Here is a 6,441-nt window from a genome sequence, read left to right as displayed (position 1 = left end):
AAATTTTGTAAACAGTTAATTTATAAATATAACCATATCAATGATGATTCATGTCAACACAAAAGTACTGACTACTGGGCTGGTGGTTCCCTCGGGGAAATATATCTCCACCAGCAGTGGCATCGACCCAGTTGTTGTAAATTAACTCATCGTAGATATCAGTTTATACGCCCGACGCGCGTTTCATCTACAAAAGACTCATCAGTGACAAGGGGTATTATCTTTGGATGTCATCTCGATAACATTGTTTTTATAATTTTGAATGTCCCGCTGGTATCTTCCGCCCCTCTTTTTTAATTAGATAGCGTCTATATAAAAATAAGCACGAAATATATTCTGAGTATACGCATTTGGTAATTGTTCATTGATTAATATATAAAGAGAAAGATGTATTATGATTAACACGTCAAATGTCTCTGATGCCAATGATATTTACATTATCTTCTGGTAGTACCAGTTGTTTGTAATGTTTTTTTATGAATTAAAATTGTTGATCAAGTCGTAAATAGTTCTATATCATTCAGAATTCAACATAAAAAAAAAGAATTTACACGAATACTTTTACCAACAACTTTTAATCAACTAACAATGCGGAACTGTTCAAAACGCATATATAATATTGATACATGTCAACATAGTCATGCACACCAATAATTAACCATTATTTAATTGATCAAGTGGAAAGGTAAATATAGCTTTTTGTACACAAATGTATTCATCTGTGGAATCTTGATTAAACATTTGATCTGATAAAGAAACTCGGCCATCAGAATCAACAATTTTAACTGACGCCTGACAACTGTCATCACAGAGCGATGTTATAATTGACGCTTTATTAACATTGGTTTGAAGTGATAATAGTCGATATGAATTCTGTGTTTCTGTCAACCAAGCAATTGCATCATCGGCTAGTTCTACACAGTCTGTTGCAAGTCCGTCTATATCACAAGGCAAGTGACTCTCCTTAATTGGTATGATACCCTTATTCTTCAGAATGAATCGAAGACAGTGTTCTCGTTTTAGTTCATGATCTAGATTAGGGTTAGAATAATTAACTGAACGCACTAACGACGGACAAATAAATCTGAGATTGCTATGTTTGGAAAACAAATATCTCAAGTCTCTCTTTGGTAATTCTGGATATATTGATCTATTGTCGTTGTCCAAATTATTATTGAGATCTGAAAGAACATGACCTAACTCTAAATGTTGATTTGCAAGTGGGTCAAATATAACATCAAGGCCTTTGAAGAAAAAGTTACCCGGGACTCTTGCACTGTCAGTTTCAACCACCACAATACAATTCATAGAACACAGTTCTCTTTTCTCTAAACTGTGACGTTTACATTCACATTTCCATCCTGTCCATAGTTTATCATTCAGATCAACAGAAATAAACACACATTTCGTAAAATCTCGTAAAATGTAATAAGACATAGGAATGGCAAGATGTTGTTCATTGATTTTAAAAGCAATTTGTAATGGAGAAAGAGACTTCCGGTTCCTCTTATACGGATTGCCACCATTATGAAGTAGATATCGTAACAGACATTCATGCTTATATTTGATAGATAGGTGAAGCATTGAATCTCCTCCATGTGTTACTTGTTCTATATCTTCTTTATTTTTCATCTTATTTTTTGTTGTTAATAATAACTCAAATTCTGTAATTGATTTTGCTTCTTTTGCCTTAAAAGGGTGAGGATCTTCTACAAATTCGGCATCTTTTACATCGCCTATTCAATGAAAAAAACCAACCAAAAGGTTAAGAATGACAGCAACGCAAATTAACAAAAGACTATAGTCTGACTTCACTTTTCATATGTGCATATTTGTTCACAAAAATGACAATAAGTATGTACTAAAACACATAAATAAAGTGAGATTCCGTTCTTTGTCCGTGTAAATGTTGTTACGCTTGATCTTGATTATTCATAGCTTATAAATAGTAAATATCGCATAAAAGAAGTACTTCCAGTTATGTATTCAATCGACAATTAAATCAATTAAAGTCTTCCGTTGGTTAAAATACCTTTCAAATTCAATTATTGACCCTTTCATCTTTAAGAAAATATAAAACCTTACGATTTTGTTCCTCTGTGCCTTTTGAGGTTAACACTTTCAATGTTTCGTATGCAATTTGTAATCTTCCATCAATAATGCAATCAACGTGGATATGATCACATATCAGGTTTACTTTGGAGAACCAATCTTAGAAATAAACTATGTTTTATTAATTTTATTTTATTTATATGTTTTGGAGTTTAGTATGACATCTATTATCACTGATTTAGTACACACTTTTATCTAGGGGCTAGCCTCTTGTTGCGGAATTTTCGGTCTGCGTTGAAGACCCATTGGTGGCCTTCGGCTGTTGTCTGCTCTTTGGTCGAATTGTTGTCTCTTTAACATTATTCCCATTTCCATTCTCAATTGTATATCAATAAAATAGGATAAAGATGAAAAACATGGTTAATTTGTTACAATTTCGTTTATGTTGATTATTTCAAATATCACAAAAAATTACATCAGACCTTCATACGTCTCAAAATGCAGAAAAAATATAAGTTTAAAAACAACAAAAATGTATTGATGAATCAATATATTAACATGAAATCTATTTAATAATTTTTTTTTGTACTTTACCAAAGAATCTACAAAATAGATTTTAGCGTGTATTATTCAATGCAAGTTACTTTTGTTCTAGGTACAGCCCGTAACAGAGAAGTGATCGAATTCGCGTTTCTTTACCGTCAGAAAACGTTACGTTATCGACAAACTTATTTCAGAAGTGACATAATTTAATTTTCTTCATCAACAAAATATTTCATGTCCAACGTGTAAGTTTTCATTGTTTAAGTCAAAGTTTTTTTAACACAGTAAAACATTTTTTATAATCGACCTCTGTCATTGGCATTTTCATTTTAATGGTAAAGGATCAAATACGGGATCTCCGAAATTTCTATCATTTGTTACGAGGAAATCATTATTCAATCGAACATATGTCATATGTCACACATATTATGAAATACAAAGGAGTTGAAATGATCAAATACTTTCTAACTGACGGAATCAAAAATACATAATCTAGAATGTGTGTTCTGTCATAAACAATGGCTTCGTCGTGCGAATCGACGAGATCATGTTACATGTAACTGATCTAAGCTGTAGAAACAGTTGGTGCGACCTCGATACAATCTTTATCAATTTAATAGTCGGTTGAAAACAAAACTTCACGACAAAAGAGATGATTTCAGCTTTCCAATTGTGAACTTTCCATTTCTAAGTACATGTAGCAACATTCCAGCAACACCTGCATACGGGGTATATATCTCCCATGCAATTGATACGATATTGCCGTGCTTGCATTCCCTATCATTATTTTCTTGATAGAAGTTTGCTGCCCACAAGGAACCTATTAAACCAAGAGTTCCAAATGGTGCCGTTGAAATCATCCCTTCGTAAATTTTACAGACGCCACCACGAGTTGGTTGACCGTTATGGAATAACCGTTTCACAAATGATATCGGATATGTTCCTTACGTCGTAACTACAATCCCTTTCCCTTTCATGAATGTGACCTACCCAATTATAGTATTTACCGGATTTGTAATCACATACGCAACACGACGGGTGCCACATGTGGAGCAGGATCTGCTTACCCTTCCGGAGCACCTGAGATCAACCCTAGTTTTGGTGGGGTTCGTGTTGTTTATTCTTTAGTTTTCTATGTTGTGTCATGTGTCCTATTGTTTGTCTGTTTGTCTTTTTCATTTTTAGCCATGGCGTTGTCAGTTTGTTTTAGATTTATGAGTTTGACTGTCACTTTGGTATCTTTCGTCCCTCTTTTATTACAAGCGATAAATATTCATGACTACAATATTAAAGAATGTATTGGAGTCACATCCACTGTTTCTACTGTAAACATGAAGTCGTCGGTTAGTGCAATGAATGAAGACACTTTTAAAGATTGAGATTGTTGGTTTATTCTTTACACCTTCGAGGTATTAAAATTATTTCAGTGTTTATTTAAAGTTAAATTTATTTTCAAATCTCTTCTGTTTAAAATTGTCGAAACTTCCGTTTAATATTCTGTGGTAAACTATCTATTCTATAGTTAGGACCATTTTATAATAAATACCTTTTTGTACAAGAATACTTTCTTTATAGAAGTATAGATCTGCTGGTTATAGATTTTTTTTTATAACTTTCATTATTGTGACGACGCGCTATGAAATTCAGATTAATTTATAAATGAAGTTGTATACAAATTTTTGGTCATAACTACAAATCTTTTAAACAGTTCGACGATTGCGTCGATGTTACAGTAGTCTGTTTACTGTAAGTTACTAGGCTTGGCCCGATTCATCTGTTATTTATGGAAACTAATTCACCCCTTTCTGAGACATTCATTTTTATTTCACCATCAGACATGGAGATACATTTGTTACTAAAGGAAAACTCTCAAATTAAAGAAATCTGACATGATACACTGAAACTTTCTTATAATCAATTGAACGACTGCTTTTCTTACATATGTGATTTTTCATGGTCAAACTTGTTAACGGACATTTTGAGACTTTTTGTTGTAAGGATGTTTGCTCCCTTATTTTTGAATTTTTGTCAGGTTTTCAGAATCCTCTGGTTTTATCCATGTATTATCATTAGAAAAAATTGCCCACTAACCCCTACTTTTCTTTCATATTTTTATTACATATTTTTTAAAAAGCCATATTTCCAAATCTTATGAAATCCTTGTTATTTTTTAATAGTTTTTTAAACTAAGAATTGCCAATGTTAAGTGAAAGAAAAATCTAGAGAGAATTATTTCCCGCCAAATTTTCAATGGTTCATATCTTGAAAACAAGTTCACGGACCCTCCATTTTTTTCTGCTTTTTTAGTTTGTTTATTTATATACTATTAATTTATAACAGTCTTTTAAAAAGCTTGTTATTTTTAAACAGAGTAGCAAACATTCTGAAAGAAATGAACATTCAAAATTTAAGAACTTCATGAACATGTATAGGAAGCGGAATTATTGCACATCTATGTTTCGGTAAATTAAATTCAAATCCGAATTGAACATTTATGACACACAAAAAGAGAAACCAGAATCTTTTGATGACCAAACGTATGTACACGTTGGGGCGATTTATAGCTTTTCAGAAGGAGTGAGATTCCACCCTTGTTGAAAGCCTTGTGGAGACCTCTATATTTTTAAATTCCCTCCGTTTTTCTCATGGATGGAGTGTGGTCTCTCTATAAATTACCCCATATCTTTTCATTTCCCTATTTACCGAAGGTTTCATGTGAAAATTTCCATTGGATCATATCTGTTAAACTAAATGTACAAAACAGGCTCAAGAAAAGGTGAAATTTCTTTTTCAAACCCGAACTAGAAATCCATTTTTTTTCTAATAAAGCACCTTACATTATCGTCAATGAGTTCAGATATGTGAAAAATTATATAATCATACACAAGAAAGAAACCCTGAACGGGCTTTCAGCAATAATTTTTACCCTTTTAATATTAAGTAAATATTAACATGTACATGTATTTGATAAAGTACAGATATAACAAAGAAACTGCCCGGTATCCGACGTAAGAGTACACTTTTTACTGCACGCGTAGTCGGATGCGTTCACTACGAGGACACTTGTAACCAACTACGCGTGAAGTATGAGTACAGAATCGTCACATACAGGACAGTTTCTATGTTATCCTAGTATATTATCCGACAGTTAAGAATACAATCTGGTCAAATTTTGAAGTTGAACATGTGGGAATTTTTTATTTTTGCCACGGACCATTTAATTTTCATGGAGGAAGGGGCCTGGTAGTTTTTAGAAAACAATATTCTGACCCTGATTTTGACTTATCAAGACGTCCTTCCATAAATCTTTTTTTTCTGTTCTGACTCTGAAGAAATGACTACTTTTCGCCGGATCGAAATGGTGCATGGACATATTTTGTTTTATATTATTAGAATTATTTTCAATATTATCGGTATTAAACTTGATTATCGACACATGAAAGGTTGTCAGCATTGTCAATCTTTTTAACGTTAAAATACCAATAGTTCGGTCACTACTCAATTAAGTTTGTCGATAACGTAGCTAATTTTTACGGTAAAGAAACATCAATTCGATCACTTCTCTGTTACGGGCTGTATGTTTAAACAGATTGACATTTAGAACTCAATGTGTGAAGAAATTGTTAATTTTGAAAGAGACAAAATTAATTAAACTAAAGAATGTGTAATGAATGTTTTAGTATTTATAAAAAATGCTAAAAAGGCAAACATGACAAACTGCATTCACTTACATTTATTTGGTGGTTCACTCTGATGCCACTGCGAAATATGGTGTTGACTTTGTGTTGATGTCATGAACAAGGCTCGATCGCAGAAAGATACAAAATTATCTGAAATTATTTGAAA

General features: G+C 32.5%; 1 protein-coding gene across 1 annotated transcript; it reads right to left on the bottom strand.

Moving 5' to 3' along the window:
• Positions 1–654: 654 nt before the first annotated feature.
• Positions 655–6,411, bottom strand: LOC134707544 (uncharacterized). The gene is made up of 3 exons (XM_063567388.1): positions 6,327–6,411; positions 2,086–2,211; positions 655–1,736 (listed from the first exon to the last, which is right to left on the bottom strand). Exons 1-3 carry the CDS (start codon positions 6,388–6,390, stop codon positions 655–657), a joined length of 1,272 nt encoding a protein of 423 aa, XP_063423458.1. The 5' UTR covers positions 6,391–6,411.
• Between the last annotated feature and the right edge of the window lie 30 nt (positions 6,412–6,441).

This window comes from Mytilus trossulus, chromosome 2, assembly GCF_036588685.1.
Source record: "Mytilus trossulus isolate FHL-02 chromosome 2, PNRI_Mtr1.1.1.hap1, whole genome shotgun sequence".
NCBI lineage: Eukaryota > Metazoa > Mollusca > Bivalvia > Mytilida > Mytilidae > Mytilus > Mytilus trossulus.
Note: the sequence above shows the minus strand (reverse complement) of the source record. Positions and strands in the feature narration are given on the sequence as shown.